General features: G+C 39.6%; 3 protein-coding genes across 3 annotated transcripts in view; 1 reads left to right on the top strand and 2 right to left on the bottom strand.

Annotated features, from left to right (window-relative positions):
- LOC146576887 (uncharacterized) overlaps positions 1–732 on the top strand; it is a 3,573-nt gene extending 2,841 nt beyond the window's left edge. Inside the window, exons 3-5 of the mRNA XM_085267593.1 lie at positions 42–287; positions 363–599; positions 650–732. Coding sequence (XP_085123719.1) covers positions 42–287; positions 363–599; positions 650–732 — 566 coding nt within the window. The remainder of the gene's footprint in view (positions 1–41; positions 288–362; positions 600–649) is intronic.
- Positions 733–5,853: 5,121 nt separating this feature from the next.
- LOC146576886 (myelin-oligodendrocyte glycoprotein-like) lies at positions 5,854–7,864 on the bottom strand. Its single transcript, XM_085267592.1, has 4 exons — positions 7,849–7,864; positions 7,539–7,631; positions 6,241–6,603; positions 5,854–6,002 (listed from the first exon to the last, which is right to left on the bottom strand). The coding sequence occupies exons 1-4, from the start codon at positions 7,862–7,864 to the stop codon at positions 5,854–5,856; spliced, it is 621 nt and encodes a 206-aa protein (XP_085123718.1).
- A 3,434-nt stretch (positions 7,865–11,298) lies between these two features.
- Positions 11,299–18,537, bottom strand: LOC146576885 (hyaluronan and proteoglycan link protein 4-like). The gene is made up of 3 exons (XM_085267591.1): positions 18,396–18,537; positions 13,097–13,426; positions 11,299–12,858 (listed from the first exon to the last, which is right to left on the bottom strand). Exons 1-3 carry the CDS (start codon positions 18,535–18,537, stop codon positions 12,650–12,652), a joined length of 681 nt encoding a protein of 226 aa, XP_085123717.1. The 3' UTR covers positions 11,299–12,649.
- Between the last annotated feature and the right edge of the window lie 368 nt (positions 18,538–18,905).

Below are 18,905 nucleotides of genomic sequence, written 5' to 3'. Positions count from 1 at the left end.
GTGTAAATGGATGAAATGCTGTAGTTTGTCTCTGTGTTGAGGTGGATCAGTGATCCTGCAGAGTCCTGTCCTCCCTGTGATGGAGGGAGATGACGTCACTCTGCTCTGTAAAACAAAGACCACTCCCTCCAACCTCCCAGCTGCTTTCTATAAAGATGGCTCCCTCATCAGGAAGCAGCCTACAGGTCACATGACCATCCAGCATGTTTCCAGGTCTGATGAAGGCCTCTACAAGTGTGACATCAGCGGTCATGGAGAGTCTCCATCCAGCTGGATCACTGTCACAGGTGAGGAGCTTCACTCTGATTTCACCTCTAATTTAATGCACATATTCACACTAACAACTACGATTTTCTCTTCAGATAAACCTACACCGACACCTTCACCCACCACAACAACTTTTCTCACATCCACATCACTGTCCACCACAACAGCTCCAAACCCTGGCTGCTCCCTCTGCCATCCTAATTTCAGACTAGTCCTCCACCTGCTGGTGATCTGTCCATATTTGATCTCCACTCTCCTCTTGGTATCTTTATATCAACACAGAACCAAAGGTAACTCTGTGAATCATTCACTGATCAATCAATATGCTGATGATAAATTCCTCTCTTTGTTTAAACTCTGTCTTCTCTTGGCCCACCCCACCAGGCTGAGCAGGGACTGGATGATGACTGTAATTACAACATCACTGCATCAACAAAGAGCACCACATCTGAACCTCTACCTTAACTTAAAAAATTAAATGTGTTCTGATGTTTCGAGTTGTAAATCAATTGGTTACTTTTTACTCCGTGTTTTTGTAATGATTACGTTTTTTACAGTGTGTGAGAACATCTGCCAGCACAGACACCAAAAGTGAAGGAGGACGTTTTTGCTTTCTGACGTTTTTGGTGTATCAACCACATGTGACTGATGTTTACTCACACGGTAACCATATTTTGTTTAAAATCAATAAACTAATTATCTTTGTTAGTCCTCAATTCCTCATGTTAAATTTGTGTATGACAGAGGGCTGATGAAGACTGTGGTTTAGATGGAGCTCTGACTGAGGTATCTCTCAAAGTGGAGATGTGGAGGAGGTGGATTAAGTGAATTAGAGTCTAAAAAGGAAAATGACAGAAGAGCACTGAGATTTAAACCGTGCAGAGTGGCAGCTGATTGGCTCAAAAAAAGGTTAAAAAGAAGATGATTGGACTAGAGCAGGGGTGCCCAATCCTGGTCCTCGAGAGCTACCGTCCTGCAGCTTTTAGATGCATCCTTGTTCCCACACACCTGAATCAAATGAATGGCTTGTTATCAGGCCTTTGCCAAACATGATGGCATGCTGAAGAGATCAAACCATTTGATTCAGCTGTGTTGGAGTAGGGATGCATCTAAAAGCTGCAGGATAGTAGCTCTGGAGGACCGGGATTGGGCACCCCTGGACTAGAGTAATGATGTCAGTATTGAGGCTATGGCTGTGTGCATGCAGAAGTTGCAGTAAGCCGCAGTACCAGCAGAGGGAGATATTTTATTTCAAGCCAACATGAAAATAGTCAATGGCAAATCTTTAAACAGACATTATCAAAACATTAAATATAAACACATATTAGCAGCCTAGCTTAATTGTTTCTGGCAAGTAAGGTCCCTAAAATGTAATCGTGCATTAATTGCTCACTTCTGACTACTTTTTTATTGTAAATATATTCTTCTCCTATCTGCATTGCAAGTTCTGCATGTGTGTCCATTTCACGTTTTCTCCCGGATGCAGTTGGTGGGTTTAGGTTTATTGGTGAGGGGAGGAATTTGGGAGCACATTTTTTTGAGGAAGTAAGCTGTTGTAATGGTGTAACTCTGAGAAGCAGATGAGTGCAGCTGCCTTACTGAAATAGGGTTTTCTTTAAAGCTGTCTTCACTACTACAGTTAGAAAGATCATTCTTTGAACAGAAATAAAGAAAAGTACATTTTCACATATAATGAATTTTAAATGTAAATACAAAGACTTAACATATCTTTCCAGCAGCTTTGACAAACAAACAAATAGTTTAAAAATATATCATAGAGCAGCAATACATCACATTTTATTATAGTCACTATTGGAACTTAGGATGCCAAAGTTACGCCTTTAGGTATGTATGTTTATGCACTAATTATATGTTGTTAACATCATTACAGTGCCCAGTAGATTTATTTAAAAAAAATGAAATAACATTAAATTAAATTAAAAATTACATTAATATGAAAAAAAATATTATTAAGATCACTAATAAAAAAAAGTCCTCTCTCAGTGTACTTCCAACCAAAAGGCAAATAACAAAACCACATGTACATCTAATAAAAGATATAAATATTGAAACACTCCTCATAGGTGTGATATACTGGTTGGATGCATCAGCAGGGATGATGAGACAGAGTACCGGGCTGTGGTCGACTCCTTTGTCACGTGGTGTGAGCAGAATCATCTGCAGCTCAACGTGGCAAAGACCAAGGAACTGATCGTGGACTTCAGGAAGACCAGGAAACACTTGACCCCTGTTTCAATCCAGGGGGTCAGTGTTGACATTGTAGAGGACTATAAATACCTTGGAGTACACATTGACAATAAACTGGACTGGGCTAAAAACACCACAGCACTTTACAGGAAGGGCCAGAGTCGTCTCTATTTTTTGAGGCGACTGAGGTCCTTCAACATCTGCCAGAAAATGCTGAGGATTTTCTATGAGTCTGTGGTGGCCAGTGCGATCCTCTATGCTGTTGCATGCTGGGGGAGCAGGCTGAGGGTCGCAGATGCCAACAGACTTAATAAACTGATCCGTAAGGCCAGCAATGTTGTGGGGATGGAGCTGGACTCCCTCAAGGTGGTGTCGGAGAGGCGGATGCTGTCCAAGATAAAGACAATGTTGGATAACACCTCCCACCCACTCCATGACATGTTGGTCAGTCACAGGAGCTCGTTCAGTGAGAGACTGAGATTACCGAAAAGCACCACTGAACGACACAGGAAATCATTCCTGCCTGTGGCCATCTCCCTGTACAACGCATCCACTTAACACACTGTTTGCTGCTACAACTACACGTTTCTTTTCCAACTATTTATTTATAAGTGACTTATGTATGTATGTATGTATATATATGTATATATTGTACTATTCTTAGTTAGTGTATTGTCTGTCTTGTCTTAATGTTGGTTTAAAATGGAGCACTGTAACAAAAAATAATTTCCCCCAGGGATCAATAAAGTATTCTGATTCTGATTCTGATACTTATACAAATACTTAACAGCATTCATACTTAACAGCATTCATAGAATGGCTCTTCTCTACTATCCAATAATGTAAAATGCACCGTAGTTTTTATACTTATAACTGAATTTGTTCTCAGTGGAAATAACAATAACAAATTAAATGATTATCTACTAAAATTTGAACATCTGTCCTCATCAGCAAGTATTATCAGGAAAATTAATTATTTCAGTCACATAAAGAAAACATAATATAGTGAAAACCACAGACACATTACAATTCCTGATGGTTTGGGATGGAGTCAGCGTCCCGACCTGTGTTGTTCTCCAGTTTGTCCCTGAGCGTGATTTTCCTCTGAAGAGGCTGTTATATTTATATTCAGAGGGTGGGACATGTTAATATTAATTTTTCGCTTCAGTAAATAATGACTGTGATTGTTCTCATATTGTTTTTACTGTACCTGTAACAGCATTAATTAAGATCTGTAATCTACATTTTGACGCAGACAAATACTAAAGTGTTTCTTCTGAGGGTTTGGAGACCGTCTGACACAGAGCTGCTCTTACACAGAAGAAATGTGCAGATGTGGAATTCGGCTGTCGTTCAGCCTGTAGATGCACGAGTGTGGATTTACGTCATGTACTAAATATTTGACTTAACAGCCTCCATAAAAGCACAGTTATCTTACGAACGTTATTAATCTTCTTGGACGTCAGCAGCTGTAAAGTGTCCCAAGTAACAAGAAACGTTCCCACAACATTCTTAAATGTGTTTGGGAACATTCAAGGTTAAAAGAGGTTCTATTATTAAAAAAGAAAAATAAGTGTTACACAGTGTTAGATTACATCAGTTAAAGAACATCATCATTTTTGAAAACCTGTCTACCTTGTGTTGGGATCCACGTTAAGGAGCCTCTGGCTCACTGGGTGCGTCAGCACTCAGGAATGTTTTTCTTTGACGTCTCAACACGTCATTCAGACATTTCTGCACCAAGTTCAGTTCCTGCTGCTCTAAAATATATTAATGGAGCCTTGAATACATGTTAGAAACACAGGTGAATGTTTCCTCACTCAAATGTCAGCCTGAGCTACAAACACAGATCTGAGTGCAGAATGAGATCTGATTGGTTTATACAGACATGACAGTTTGGCAGATTTACTTATGACCTCTGAGTAACAGCCTTTAAAATGCTGCATCACTAACAATAAGTGAACCTTTCTAAATTGTTTAAGCACACATTCAGAGCCCTGAAAACACAGCAGGAAGTAAAACCACAGAGAAAGAAGAGATCTGATCAGAAGACATGACTAACATCTCTGTGGACCAAACTGTGTGTGGAAAGATTGAATCTATGTCTGTTTAGCTCAGCTCTTAAATGAAGCTGGAGCAAGTTCACATTTAAAACATGTAACACATTACAGTATTCCTGTGTCTTTATAAATTTGTACAGGTTACAATGTCACTTTGTAATGGAGCTGTAAACCACATCATAGACACAGTGCCAGTGTTTACAGCATCTGTTTGTAGAAGGAAGCTCCTTGTGCTTCAGTGAAGTTGAGTCTAATCTTTAATTTTCAGCTGCTTTTCTGCTTCCAAGTGGTTGAAAAAATACACAAACAAAAAAAGACAAAAACAAACAAACCATGACAGTACTTTAATGTCAGATATCTGAACTCAAACAGAATCACTTCAATACAAAACACCACGTTAATACATTCGCAAACATTTCAGGCCTTGTACACAGAAAATTTCCACGTTGTAAACATATACAGTATAATAACTTCTAAGTTTTGTGCTTCTCAATCCACTAAATCAGCAGTTCTCAAATATTTTCTCCTGTGTCTCATTTCAGGAACTGAATCATTGTCAATTAATCTTAAAAAAAAAATAATGATGGAGATTAAATTTTATTCCCAGGTCACAGCATCAGCAGATACTTGTTTGTTTTGCACAAGCAGAGACTCGATGTTTGAAAACTGCTGGACTACAAACATGTGGAGTTGCAGATTAAAGGTTTTTATCAACAGGAAGCTGTTTTTGGACAAACTATGAAAAAAATCAGCCATTTTTATCCTGGTTTCCAGACTCTGTCAACTGTGAAGGAGTATAAGCTTATGCTAACAGGCAGCTGGCATCAATAAGTGTTTGAGAGAGGAGCTATTAAAAGGAAAAACAGCTTCCTGTGGACACAGACCCTTACTCAGACATAATACAATCACATTAAAGATAAAAGGTAACCGACTGAGAGAAATGGCTGTATTTTAACCTGTCTATACAACCAAAATGTACAAAAACAACGTTACAGAAAGCCTAATTTGATCATGGTTAAATGTTACTGAATTGCTCTTAGTCTGGCTCATCACCTGGGACCTGTTTGTCATGGGAGACCCTACCAAGAGCTGAACGCTCCAGACAACTCAGCTCCCAGGATCGTCTGAGCTCACAAACCCCTCCACCACGATAAGGTGGCAATTCAAGGAGGGGGACATGCCTTGAATCCAACATGCCAAACACAGCTCAGCTAATCACACGTGGGCTAGCTTAATGAGTGTGGCATGTGTCAGAAAAAGACATGTAAAATAAAATTCCCAGCTTGGGAAGAAATTACTGAAAACAAAAAACAGTGAATCAGGACAACAAACTCTTGTCAGGTGAGTCACAGTCGTCTGGTTCGTTTGGATCCTGTTTTTTGCATCTTCTGTAGATTAATATGATCGCAACAACAAGCAGCACAGCGGTGGCTATTGGCAGAACAATCTCGAGTCCAATACGCTGACCTGCAGGTGAGAAACAGGTGTGAGGTGTCAGCTGTCAGGTAGGTGATGAGTGAAGAACAGAACAGAATCCATTTCCTCTTCAAACTGCTGTCAGACATTATCTACTGCACTCTGATCACATCACTCAGACCAGCTGCTTTCTACAAAGTCTCATCAACAACATCTTTAGAAACAAACATCAACAAGCAGGAAGCAGCTTCACCTCTGATCACACACACACTCAACTCTACTCACTCACCTGGAGGATCAACAACACTCAGTGTGATGATGCAGATGGGATCACCGCCCAGATATGCTCTCTTCCTGCGCTTTGTTTCTGGAATCTTACGGACTGCGTATATTCCAGCATCAGCAGTCATCACATTCTTCAGAATCAAAGACACGTTTCCATCCTTCATCTGTCTGTTCTGCAGATCCACCCGGTCCTTAAAGGATGGATGCTGCTTGAATAAGTCCAAGTGTCCATCCCGGTACAACAGGACATATTCTGTCTCCAGCTCAGGTTTGCTCCACTCTAGGCCATTGATGGTTTTGTTACCATCCAAAACTCGACATGGCAAAATGGCATTTTCACCGAGCACAGCAGTAATATTTATCTGTCCTGAAAGGGAGACAAAAACGGAGCAAATGAAATGTTGATATTTACCCCAGCCAAACAGCGCAAAGATCAACAGTCAGAAACCCCTGAGCTCAGCTGAACGGGACCAGAGTGTCCATTTGATACACTTATAATAACCCCAGTTTATATTAAATAAAATACATAATACAAGTAAATTTCAGGTGTAATTGAGGTATATAACACATTTTCACTACAAACTTCAGTGTTTCAGGTGATGTACATTAAGCCCAGCATCCTGCAGGCCCCTAAAACCTCCTGTAATCATTAGTAAGTGTCTATTGGTGACATTTTTAAAAACAAAAATCATGAAAACCTTTTAGGAATGGAAATAAAGACCTAAGCAAATGTCACTTAATACATTTCAACATGTTGAGCTAATATCCATCCATAAAATAATATGTATATACTGTAAACCACCGATTGCTGCCTAGTTTGAGCTTTCTTTTTTTTAAACATGTTTTTGTCAGTGAGATTGAACTTGCTGAAGTCTAAACATGCTTTACTTATATAAGACGAACAGACAGCACTGAGTCACTGTCTTTGCTTTAGCTATGTACTCACACCCTAATGGCTTATTTTAAGTAGGAAAAAACCTCCGTCCTACATATAATAAGTTATTTCATCATTAGAGTCAAACATAGGCTTAGTGACAGTGTTAAATTATAGTAAAATTGGCTCATAAATATAAAATTAAATATTTCAAACTCTCACTTCAAACTGAAGCGCTCAGGCCGAGGCATTACATAACAGTGAGGTGACGTCGACGCAATAGGGAATAAGGAAGTGGTTCTCAACTGCGCTTATTAAATAAGAACTACTTTAACACACGTACACTGACATTTACCGAACTAACCTAAAAATATTTCACTCAAGTGGGTCCACAATCATTTCATATATCAGGAAACAGCTGAACTCACCAGCCGAGGAAGACTTGATGAAGATGGCGAACACCAAAATCAACCAGAGCCAGACGGAAGACGTCGCACCAGACATCTCAGCTGTTCTAAAAACTGAACAGAAAAAAAAAGAAGAGATCAAACCTAAAACATAAAACGATCTGTTTTCGTGTGTTTCCAGTCACTTTACTGTCTTTTTAAAAGAATCATCTAGAAAAACGTCACACAACAGGTGTCACGTTGACATAAGGTGTAAAAACGCCACAAGTGACACAGAGGTTTTCACCATGCGTCAAGTCAAATTAAAACTGTCAGTAAACCAAGAACAAACCTTTCATCGAATCCATAAATGCCACAATGACTGAACGAAGTGTTCCTTAGTTTCTATTCGCTCACACTTGGGCGTGCTCGTGATTTTCTTGTAGGCAGGACCTACCGCTGTCCTCAGGTAGCGATCCCGTAGCGTCCTTACCTGAATGTTCTGGAATCTTCCAGGTGAACGGTGAACCAGCAGCCGCAACTAGGCAGACAAACTGACTTTTATCTTTTGTTTAATAATTGTACTATAAACTAAACATGTTTCCACTATAGCAGCCTATAATCAATTACTACTTAAAAATGTATAAATGAAAACTGTAAGACAAACAGAAAGTAAACAAAGCTCAATAAATGACTACCAAAGTAAAACAGGAACAGATAATCAGAGTATTTTATTGATCCCCAGCATGAACTTTTGCATAAGTATTTCCTAGTTTGGTCAAATTTGCCTGATGATGGACATATTCATTGAAACTTTAGGTATCTAAATACTGGGAACCAAGTGCTTTGAACAAGTTCTGTGTTTTTATAAGATAAGATAAGACTTTATTGACCCCACAGCAGGAAAATTTGTGCATTACCTCAGCTCAGGTACATATATCAGAAGAAAATAGAAATAAAATACAAACAAATACAAAATATTAAGATAATACAGTATATACAACGATAGCATAAATATGATTATGGACAGAAGTTTGTGGAAATGCAAGAAATAAATTTAACCTTTCTTCTTCCTCTCTTCTTCAACTACTATTATTATGTAAGTAATAGATATCTATAAGTATCTATAAGTATATACATGTACATGCACACACTAATATACATATGTATACATATACATATACCTGCTCAGGCAACACGTCCATACATATAATAGGTGCATTATGCATGGAGAGATGACCGTGGATGTCCACAAAGTCCAGTGACTCATAACATCGTGATTGAGGAGTTAAAGAGTCTAACTGCTGTCGAGATGAATGATCTGCAAAAGCGCTCCGTCCTGCAGCGAGGGTGTTTCAGTCTCTGACTAAAGGAGCTGCTCAGCACACTCACACTCACAGATTCATGCAGAGGGGGATGTGGGTTATTCATGATGGATGTCAGCTTTACTAACTTCCTCCTCTCACCAACAGCCTCCACAGACAGAGGACAGCTTAGCATGGAGCTAGACCTCTGCACCAGTTTATCAGTATCGCTCCTGTCCCTGTCCACGCATCCACTCCCACAGCAAGTCACTGGATAGAAAAAGGCAGATGCTACCACAGTGTCACAGAATGTCCTTAACAGACTCCTGCAGACTCCAAAGGATCTCAGTCTCCTCAGTGGGTAGTGTCGACTCTGCCCCTTCTTATACAGGACGTCTGTATAAGAACTCTTGAGCCACGATGACCCGACAAGTTTCAAGAGGAGTTTCTTTTGGTATCTCGGGGGGGAAAAAAGCCCCTTTGGATTTCTCTTTGACCCACTGTCTTATTTGTAGAAATTTGAAGGAACTTTGTCCGGGAAGTTTGAATTTTTCCTTTAGTTGTTGAAAGTCAATAAATGTGTCATTATTGTATTAATCAGCAGCAGTTCGAATATTTCTGTCCTTCCATCTCCCCAATATTGGGTCGGCAATGTGATGAGAGAGATCAGGGTTGCCCCATAAGGGTGTCCTTCTAAGAAAAGAGATATTTAATTTCAGAAGCGAGTGAGATTCCTGCCAGGTGCTGAAGGTGTTAAATATTATCAAATTGTTTGTAAACTTGGATAGACATTTTTTTGTACCTAAAATGGAACATATTTTAATAGTATGGGGTTCACCTCATGTTGTTCTATTGGAACCCATCTAACCTCACTCCTCTCTGCACGTAGCCAGATCCAAACTGATCGGTACTGGGAGGCAAGATAAGTTCCTAAAGTTTGGTAAATTAAGTTCTCTCCTTGAATATGGGGCCTGCAGAGAGGTGAGTATAACTCTTGGATTTTTCTTTTGCGATATAAAAGAAGTTATATGTTTATTAAGCTGTTTGAAGAAACTTTTGGGAACATTTGTAGGGAAACGAACATATTGGAGAGTTTCAGTCAGGTTTCAGAGCTCATCACAGGACAGAAACAGCTTTAGTGAACGTTACAAATAGTGATGTGTCCTGTGTGTCGAAGCGTCGAATCGTGTGTCGGGTAATCTCGGGGGCGTTTTTGTGAAGCGCGTATCGAGGCTTGCTTTGATTACGTATGCAGTGACGTTCGAGATCTCGCGGGCAGTCCGTACCACGTGACTGATTCAGGGACTGGTTCACTGGTTCGCGCCAGATTCTAAATAAAATGGGCAGAAAAACACAGCTGATTTCCCATCACACTGTGTTGTGGAATTGGATTACGTACGTGTTACATAGTTACTTGAGCATTTCTCTCGCCAGGGCGGAACTCATGGTGGGTTCACGCCCTTGGCCCACGCCCCTCTGAAGAGGAAACACCTGGGCCTCATCAGCGCAGCCAGCATTTAAGCCAGGGAGTGGCTTCTACTCATCGCTGGATCGTTGTGTGTGACTCGCGTCAGTGCAGCCCGACTCTGAGCAAGTTCTCTTTTGCTTCCCTGTGCAAAACGTCTAACGTTTGTTTCCTTCTGTACATAGATCCCCTGGACCCGACCCTGCATTCCCCGAGTGGATTCCCTTTTGTGTGAGTGTTTGGTGAGAGAGCCAGAAGAGGAGCAAGTGTCTTTTCCCTGCCTGGATTTCCCCGGAGCTCTTTCCCTGTCACCGCTTTGTATATAGCACTATCCCCTGCACTGTTTGTATATACACCTTGTGGAACTGTAATAAATACTGACTGTGCCTCTGAGTCCTGCGTGTGAGTCCTCAAGCGAACCGTGACAGTTATGCATAAGACCTCCGTTGTTTACAGCGCTGTCAGCCGCTGTTTTTTCCTTTTTAAATACTTCCGAAAAGAAAACCTAATTTCTGCCGTTCAATAGGCTACTAAAATAATTTAAACTTTTTAACATTATGCAAAATTGCAAAACGCTAAGGTGTGTCTCTAATAAAACCTCTGTAATTTGCTCTGCTTCAATTCAGCAGCATCAGGTAATGTTCATTTGTTGATTAATGGTTCGTTCTTTCGTTTTTTTGATCTACTGCAGAATATTTTTATAAAACCATTTTTGTTTTATTTTACTTTGACACAAAGGCATCTGCAGTGATGCTTACACCTTTTATAAAGTCTCGCAAGTGTCAGCTTTCTTTTTATAGATATAAAAATATGAAAATGTACTGATCCATGATCTGAATTATAATATTTCTGACTGTGTGAGGCAAAATTTCCCCGGATCGAATTGAATTGGAATCGAATCGATTCTAGAAATCAGTGACGATACCCAGCCCTGGCAACGGTAACAGTTACACAATCATACCAAAACTGTCCTGATAGTTTCCACTTTCTCTTTTGTATCAGACATACTGAGACAATATTCGGGATAAATAACCATGAAAACAATTTATTTATTCAGTTTACACATAATGTTATTATAATCATTTAGCCTGTTTCACTTGAATCGTCCACTTGATGGCGCAGTAGAGCAAATGACCATCACAATGCTTCGAACCATGAGTCAACCAGTTGGATAGAAAGCTTTAGTTCATCACGAGGCTTCATCTCACCATCACTAATTTTCCATTTAATTTATTAAGACAAATTAACATAACTGTACAAAGACATACTTAAATTTAGAATACTTTCCATATCATTTAGATGAATAAATTACACAGTTTTTACAATGTGCAATGATGAAGCCTTATTTTTTGTCACTTGCAGTTGCCTGCAGCGAAAAATTAGACCTCCAATCATACATATATTACACAAACATCACATTGGGGAAACCGGTCAGAACAGGTAACGTAGAGAAAAACAATGAAATGTATAGCACAATAGGGGGTGGAGGAGAAAAAAAGAGAACTCTACTCAGACTGAGCTCCTGGTAGGAGATCAGTATGAGAACATGAAACAAAAAAAACTCCTCGCCACAAAAAGCACATGACTTCACACCATAACATGAAATGATAACAGCAACAGGGGTGGGTAAATGGGGTGAGAGTTTAGTGATGTAGACAGCAGCATCCGGTCCTGCAGCATGACTCTGCGCTGGTCCAGTCGACCCATGAGCCCTTCCCTCTATAGCGGCTTGCCTTGTGGGGTTTTGAACAGCTGTAACCGCTTTCTTTAATCTTCGATATGCCAGGGCCAAGCCAGCTCCGATCGGCAAAAACCCTGTTATCATTCTTCCAAATAGGTATAAATCTTCTAGGTCCTCAATAGACAGTCCCTCCAGGCACACGATGCGCCAATGCTGCCACCCAACCATCGTGCATCTGAAAGCTAACGTCCCTTGAACATGGTTGAACTCTCCTGAACATGATTTTCTGTGTCCCTGCTCCAAATCAGGGCATCCGATGTAAATGTTGCAGTCAGGAAAACAAATTCAATATTATTACTATTTCTTGAGCTTATCAGAAGTCGAAAGCTGCAGACAAGTCAGCTCTCAGGATCCTTTGCACTCACAAAAAAAGACTTCAAGGAGGGAGCTGAATGATTAGTACAGACATGTGGACCAGACTCTATGAACTCTGAGCAGATTCAACAGTTTTTGACCAGTTTTTTCCTTATGTGATTCATAAAGCTGACTCACACAGACAGACGTCTGTACTGCTGCTGTTGTTTTATAGTGTTCACAGAAGAGGATGCTGCTGCAGGAAACTCTGGTTTGGTTGTTTGAGATTATCTGTTGGTCAGCTGCATCATCAGCATGTGAGTTAAAACGGGAAAAGTTCTGAGGTCTTTCAAACTGGCTGAAGTTCAATTGGAGGCTCGTATGAACCCAGCTTCTGCTGTGCTTTACATTTTCTGTAGATAAGAAAAAAGCCAACAGCAACAAGCACAGCAGCAACTGACGGTCCAGCTATTAGGAAATACAATTTTTCCTCCTTCCCTCCTGCCTCCTTCTCTTCAACTTCCTTCCCTCCATCCTTTGTCCCTCCTCCTGTCTGAGCTGCAGGTGAGAAACAGGTGTGAGGTGTCAGCTGTCAGGTAGGTGATGAGTGAAGAACAGAACAGAATCCATTTCCTCTTCAAACTGCTGTCAGACATTATCTACTGCACTCTGATCACATCACTCAGACCAGCTGCTTTCTACAAAGTCTCATCAACAACATCTTTAGAAACAAACATCAACAACCAGGAAGCAGCTTCACCTCTGATCACACACACACTCAACTCTACTCACTCACCTGGAGGATCAACAGTCAGTGTGATGGTGTTGCTGAGCCTCATTTCTTCTCCGACTAACACCTTACACTCGTATGTTCCAGCATCGGCAGTCGTAACATTCTTCAGAATCAGAGACACGTCTCCATTCTTCATCTGTCTGTCCTGCAGATCCACCCGGTTCTGAAAAGATTGATGCTGGTTTCCTGAAACAAACACATCATCCCGGTACAAAAGGACATATTCTTCCCCCAGGTCAGTTCTGCTCCACTTTACATGGATGGTTTTGTTGTTTGGAGCTCGGCACAGGAAAGTGACGTCCTGTCCAGAATGAGCTGTGATGCTTTTCTGGCCTGAAAGAGGAAATAACACAGAGCAGAGAGGTTAATGTAAAACTACACTAAGGATCAGAAACCAGTTAGCTCTGTTGAGCTGAAAAAGGGAGAAAATATTATATGAGACTCTGTGTGTGCTGTTCAACCAGGACAAAAAGTGGTTCTAAATAAATTATTTAAAAATAAAATTTGTAAATAAATTCAGTTCTGTGGTTTCTAACGTGAACCTTTTTCCTACACATTTCAGTGTTTTTGCCAGTACATAAAACCCCAGAGCCCTGCAGGGCCCATGTGTTTCACACGAAAAATATACAGAGGGCAATAAAGAACCAGACAGAAGTCAACCCTTCAAACAATTTGGCATGTTCAGCTGACATCCATCCACTCGGGATGAAGATGAGCTCAGTTATTTATGTGTGGAGGAGGCTAGCTGTGTGAACTTCGAGCTCTGCTGATGGTTTATTAATTTACCAACATTTCCCTGGTAAATGCTGGTAAATTTAAGGAGCTTTAACTCCTCAGTCAGAGAAGTTAAAGCTCCTCTGACTGAGCTTTAACTATTAAACTGGGCTGATGTGCTACAGCTTCTCCCAGAAAGACTGAATCTATTGTTTGTTGATCAAATCTAAAACAATTCCCAGATGCAGACTTCTTGAAAGAGGATGCCGAGTAGACGACAACAGATTGAAGCACAGAAACAAAGCATCATGGTAGTAAGACGCGTATTTGCTGCCGCCATATTGCTGAAGGCATTTAAACACCCGACCTGTTCCTGTAAAATGCAGTTTCCATCATTTTACATGTGTTTTTCATTTTCAGGGAAATAAAAAAACAAAAAAATCTAAAAAGAAACTGAGAAAAACGTCCAACAATTAGGAAGCTGCTTGATGATATTTTAATACTATTAGTTTTTAATCAAATGTACAGAATTTAATCTGACTGAAGTTACATCACTGAGTTGGTTGATTGGTTGTGTTCAATAGACTTACATTAGTTCATGTTAGCTAACTAGTAACAGACACTAAAACAAAAAATCAGTCAACAGGGGGTCACTTTTGTGCTGCTCCTGGCTGTAAGTTTAAGTCTAAGTTAAGAAACCGAGGATATACTTTCTCTCTCTTAACAGTAAGTGGTGCTTTCTAGTTTGACAAGCTGCACTGACACAAGAAAATCCAGCTGTTAGTTGTAATGTTGGGTTTGTAGAGCACTTTATGAATGTGAATTGTGTGGAGGAGAGTCTGATCCGTCGGCAAAAAATGCACTTTCTAGTGTTCATTAATGTTGATTAATGGTTTTCTTTTGTTTTTGATCTACTGCATAACATTTTTTTTATAAAATCCCAGGCCAGGAAAATCACCTTTATGTTTTTCTGTGTCCTATCCTACTATCCTACAAAGCTGCTGTGATGCTTACACGTTTTATAAAATCTCGTAAGTGTCAGCTTTCTTTTTAGAGATATAGAAATATGGAAATGTACTGATGCATGATCAAAATTATAATATTTCTGTCTGTCTGAGGCAAAATTCCCCCAATTCAAATTGAGTCGGAATCGAATCGATTCTAGAAATCAGTGACGATACCCAGCCATAATCGGCACTGTTTTATGCAATTAAACAGTTTACAACATAACAGCCCACTAACCACTACACACATATCACCCCATCAGCACATCTGTAGGAAAAACAAGTCAAGGTAGATTCCAATTCATTTCCTATGGTGGTCACTTTTGACTGGAAAGACCACAGATGTAACAAAGTTGATTAAAACACACAAAATTTAATGAAAGAGGTGCTCATCACTTTAATATATTCAAGTACATAGTGTGGAGGATGTCATAAGGCCTCGAGGCATTTGGATGTAAAACACAGCTTCACAGACAGGGTTTCATCCATGTATATTACAGGTACTGCGCTGCAGTGGTTTGTATATCTAAGAGAGTCTAATTTGTTCATGTAAATGGAGAGTCCTCTTCACACACTAAAGTTAATTAAGTTTTCATCAGAAGATATAGCATTCATTTTCATGATTTCGTGATTTACTTTCCTGGATGATTGAGAATGCATCAAGAAATTACTTGAAAAGTAACTATTGCGTTACTTAAAAAAAACTGTTTAACCCTCTGGGGTCCAGGGTATAATTGGCCATTTTTCACTACTTTTGATTTTCCCTCCACATTTCACCTTTAAAAATTATTTACTTTGCCTTCTTTGGTATCATCATTTTCAGCACAACCTCACATGTCTGAATTTACAGTTATGTTTTCATTTTGACATACTGTATTAACACAATTGATCCAAAATCAGACAAAAACCATAAAATCAGAGTAGAAAAAGTTATATTTTTTTACTGTAACAACCACAAACATTTTATTGAATCATATTTCATAACTTTAGATGCAAATATTAATTGTCAATTTTAAAATTTTAAAAAGTTTTGCAAACAACAAAGTTATTTGAATCCATTTACCTTTTACCATTTTTTTAAAATAACCGTTTCAAACTATTTACAGAACAATCAGCTGTTCTGCCTTCAATAAGATGCCTCACAAATTATTTGTGCCACTCCAAAAATATAATTTCTGTCCACTATGAAGGAGAACATCACAGCCTGATACCTGCAGGTCTGAGCAGCAGGTGTATCACGCCTGTTTCTACCTGGAGACAGCAGTCGCCTCATTGTTCTGATACACAACACAAAACTATCCACAACACTACACGTGAACTACACAAGACGACACATTAACTACACACTCCAAACACGCTAAACGTCACAAATCTCTCACATCTCAAAACTCACTCTCTCTCTCGCTGTCACTCCTAAAACTTCCCCTAGTTTTGTTTGGTTTTTAGCTCATAAGCAGAGAGTGCTTGCTAGCGCTAATGTGGTGAAACTATTGAGGAAAAATATTGTTTATCATGACTCTGGTTTTAATTGGCCTATCAATTTAAAAACTGGTATATCTCACCTTGTTGCTTTGTCTTTAAGTGGTCATGTGACTGACTTACCACGACTACTTTATTCTTCCTCAGTCAAACAGCAGCTCTCATGCGATTGTTTTGCCCATGAGCTCCAGGTGTTGTGCTAGACAGTGATGTGATTACCGTCCGCGGGAGCGCGCAGCTGCTTAAAGCTGTAGCGTCCAGATTACTTACAGCTACTTCCTGCAGCTGATATAAGATGTGGTAAACTGAACACAGCTTCAACCGTCTGTTTGTTGAAAAATAGTAACAGACTGCATTTTCTCGTTAGTAACTATAATGGCGTTGTAACGATAGGAATAGTAATTAGTTAGATTACTCGTTACTGAAAAAAGTAACGCCATTAGTAACGCCGTTATTCCCATCACTGAACACACCAATTAGTTAAACTGCAGGAATGTCTTAAAGACATAAAGACCTGGATGGCCGCTAACTTTCTGCTTCTTAATTCAGATAAAACTGAAGTTATTGTACTCGGCCCTGAAAATCTTAGAAATATGGTATCTAACCAGGTTCTTACTCTGGATGGCATTACCTTGGCCTCCAGTAACGCTGTGAGGAACCTTGGAGTCATTTTTGACCAGGACATGTCCTTCAATGCACATATTAAACAAATATGTAAGACTGCTTTCTTCCATTTGCACAACATCTCTAAAATTAGAAATATCCTGTCTCAGAGTGATGCTGAAAAACTAGTTCATGCATTTATTACTTCCAGGCTGGACGACGGTAATTCATTATTATCAGGACTCTCTGAAAAGCCTTCAACTGATCCAAAATGCTGCAGCAAGAGTACTGACAGGGACTAGAAAGAGAGAGCATATTTCTCCTGTTTTGGCTTCCCTTCAAATCCAGAATTGAATTCAAAATCCTGCTCCTCACATATAAAGGTCTTAAATAATCAGGCCCACTTCGCTCTCGCTCTGCAGGCCTACTTCTTGTTCCTAGAGTATTTAAAAGTAGAATGGGAGGCAGAGCCTTCAGTTTTCAGGCCCCTCTTCTGTGGAACCAGCTTCCAGTTTGGATTTGGGAGACAGACACTATCTCTACTTTCAAGATTAGACTTAGAACTTTCCTTTTTTCCAAAGCATAGTGCTTGCTCATTGGCGGTCTTATGATTGTTGGATTTTTCTCTGTATGTATTGGTGTAGGGTCTACCTTACAATATAAAGCACCTTGAGGCAACTACTGTTATGATTTGGTGCTATATAAATAAAACTGAATTTAATCCATGCCAGTTTTTGTGAGCAGGGCTCCATGATGTAAATTAGCTAATTACCTTTATACATGTAGCGTTTTGTGTATTCCAGTCGTGCCTTTGGTTATCAATAAAGTAGCAGGTGTTTTAAATAATGCAGTTAGCATTCAGACCACGGGTATGCAACATTTAATGTCAAGAAATGTTTTGAGCAAGTTTTGGCCAAAATTTATCTTAATGGAGCCATAAAACATTTCAGTCTCACGTTTTCACAGCCTGGTAAGTCTAAATCACTCCTGCATCCCAAAAACAGTAGTATAAGAGTTGCTTTTTTGGAAATTTAGTTTTAAAAAAGAAAGGTAATTAATTACATATTTTCATATTTAGTGAACATTGCAATTTCCCACTTGTGCTTCTGCAGTGCCTACTGATTTCTTTTGTGTGTGTGTGTATTTTTTTTTCCAACATTTTAGTTACACCCTCTACCTGTAAGGAGTCTAACACCTGAATTTTAATCACCTGGTGGTGAATGTCGCTGAACCTCAGTACTTGTGGTTAACATGAATGTAAACACAAATGTCTAGTTTTTCGTGTTTCTATGGAGTCCAGATCCATATAAGAAGAGTGTAACAATATCTATTCAGATTTATTTGCTTTCACCACCAACACTGATTACTGTATGCTTCATCTGCTTCTGCAATTCAGTCAAAATGACTGAATGAATTGGCCCTTTTTTAAGCAAATATGTTTAGACTGCCCACCCATCCATCTTTGGCTACTAATTCTAATTCAGATCACAGCAGCAGTCTACGCAGATTAGCCCAGACCTCTCTCTGCAGAGCCACCTCCTCAATCTCTTCAGGGGGGACACTGAGGTATCCCCAAAGCAGCCAAAAGATGCGATCTTCTCCAGTGTATCCTGGGCTGCTGGGGGCCTCAACCCAATGGGACATGTCCAAAACATTGCTTTCGTAGAGTACCTTACATTTGCCTGAGCTCCTCACCACCACCCATCCCACCCCTTTTTTAATACAATGCAGCTACTTTTGACTCTTTTGCACAAACACAGGTAGTAATCAAAATGGTCTATCAAAGTAAGCTTAAATAAATATCCACAGTAATATTTTTTCTATTTAATTCAATCACTGTTTTGTTGGCTTCAAAAGAAAATTCTCTAATTTCATAAATGACAAAAAGGAAAAATCACAATAAAAAGGCAAATTTAAAGTATCAACTAATCACAAAAACCTGCTGCAAAGTCACATGATGCGATTATGATTATGATTAACCATTTCAGAATATGAACAGGCTCAACAGGCTG

Source organism: Mchenga conophoros, linkage group LG3, assembly GCF_057382185.1.
Source record: "Mchenga conophoros isolate Kocher_MC1m ecotype Shallow Benthic linkage group LG3, M_conophoros_male_GT1.1, whole genome shotgun sequence".
In the NCBI taxonomy this organism is placed as follows: Eukaryota; Metazoa; Chordata; class Actinopteri; order Cichliformes; family Cichlidae; genus Mchenga; species Mchenga conophoros.
The sequence above is the reverse complement of the archived record's forward strand: the minus strand, read 5'-3'. Positions and strand labels throughout refer to the sequence as shown.